The 2,007-nt window shown below is 30.8% G+C and overlaps 1 protein-coding gene across 1 annotated transcript; it reads right to left on the reverse strand.

Annotated features, from left to right (window-relative positions):
* Positions 1–831: 831 nt before the first annotated feature.
* LOTGIDRAFT_147482 (hypothetical protein) lies at positions 832–1,872 on the reverse strand (the record flags this gene model as incomplete). The annotated part of the gene is made up of 4 exons (XM_009056173.1): positions 832–985; positions 1,098–1,222; positions 1,435–1,533; positions 1,771–1,872. Coding segments are annotated over 4 exons (480 nt in total), but the record flags the coding sequence as incomplete, so codon positions are not given.
* Positions 1,873–2,007: the final 135 nt, after the last annotated feature.

Raw genomic sequence — 2,007 nt, forward strand, 5'->3', positions numbered from 1 at the left:
CTAATGTCATGATCAGAGAACTGACCCAGCGATAATTAGGCAATAAGTTACAGCTAATGTAGATGTAATATATACAAACAAGCCATTAATTTTGATTTTCTAAATTTTAATTCAATTGATTGAAATAACAAAACAAATAAAGTACACTAACAACTTAAATAGGAACTTTTTATACACTTTGACTTTACACTAACAAACAATGTCAATGAACATGCATAGTTCTTATATTCACTTCACTAATTAATGTATTTTAATGAAAAGCATTAAAAAAATAAATATCCCTTTCCAATGAATTTTTAATCTGACAATATAAAACACTACTGGTGATGCTTACATTATAATGTGTGGGATGAAAATGTGATTGTACAATAAGCATTGAGGAAAAGTCCTGATAGATATTCGTGCAGATTACAGAATGTGTCCATATTTCTGATCAAACCTGCATGTGCATCACTATTAATTCAGATTGACAAGTTGACTTAAAATGAAGAAAAAAAAGCCAATTCAGTGAGTCAGGGATAAAAGTGATATGATTTAAAAGAGCAGTAGTTTTAAACTTTAACCAGCAAAATTGTCTTATCATTTTTGAGGTCATGTTAAAAACTTGTTTGGATTCATTCACTTAAAAAATCTGTTACAAATCTATATAGTGAATCATGCCCTGTGTGGTTGAGTGAAATGGTCGGTTATGTCCAGCTAAAGGCCTAAAGATGTTCAGATTATTATGATCTCTTAAGACAAAATATATCTTTTTTTCATCACAATACTCAAAATCTTAATGAGTGAATGATAATGTATGACAATGAATAATGCAGCTTGAGTATAAAATGTTTATTTATAATTGAACTTGACTTTAAGTAGATATTTCATTTTAATCTGTTTGGTATCGTAGACGATGTATTCATTATAATTGAGAGTGTAGCCAGCAGAATTCCTTACTTTAGTATCTACACCTTTACCTACTGGTACTACCACACCATCAGACCTATAATAGAATGAAATAATGAGTTTTACATCCTGGATTTTGCACCTGACTGGATTCAGGGAGGCTGACAATGCCAAGAGCGAAATTTTGTCAACAGTATATATATACTTACAGAGTTTTATTGCATGTTGGATCTGGTGCTACTTGTCCAGCACCTAGTACACTGTCTTTGCCTGGGGGTAGTTTATCAGCTTTATAATCAGCACTTAATAAAGTATTAACATTACCCAATGATACCTACAATATACAAATATTATATATTAATCCATATTACTTGAAACAAATATATATACAAAACCATCTTGGGATACAAATATTGACTGTGGGACTCTTTGAGGATATACAAAGCCATTTCAGAATTTAAAATACAAATATTCACCGTTACAACTCTCGTGATTTATGAGCTATTAACAATTTGATTGGCTGGGCTATTTTAAAACTAAACTGACCTCACACAGTAACAAAATACCAATATTTTTAGACCTGGATGTAAAACAATAGTTAGCACTTTTACTGGACATATCAGCAAAATATACACCTTTACCAAACTGAAAGAGAAAACAAAGTAGCATGTAAACATACCAATAGCTAGGGGAAATTTCTCAAAAACTTACCTTTTTAGTAGAGTTCTTCCTTTTCAGAAAAGTACTGATAATAAAGAATTGTATGATTCAAAGAGCTATTCTCACTAGCTTTGCATAATCAAAATCTGCAAATGAAAGGCAATCTACATTGATTTAATAAAGAGCCAGGAGATAATGACTATATATAACAGAGATACTGACCATATAACCAGTAACAGGAGCTTCTGGTGGTGCTATACGTAACCCTTGACTTAAAATACCAACCCAATTAGTCAATCTAGATCCATGCCATAATAACATTCTGAAAATAGATGAAGTCTAAGTTAAAGTATTTTTAAAACACTAGAAACATAGAGGTAAAGGTGTTAATTGTATAAGAGTGGATAAATCTACCATATTTATCTGCAACGTCTTCCATTTTATTATTGTATACTAATT

This window comes from Lottia gigantea (assembly GCF_000327385.1).
Source record: "Lottia gigantea unplaced genomic scaffold LOTGIsca_2678, whole genome shotgun sequence".
NCBI classification, from domain to species: Eukaryota; Metazoa; Mollusca; class Gastropoda; family Lottiidae; genus Lottia; species Lottia gigantea.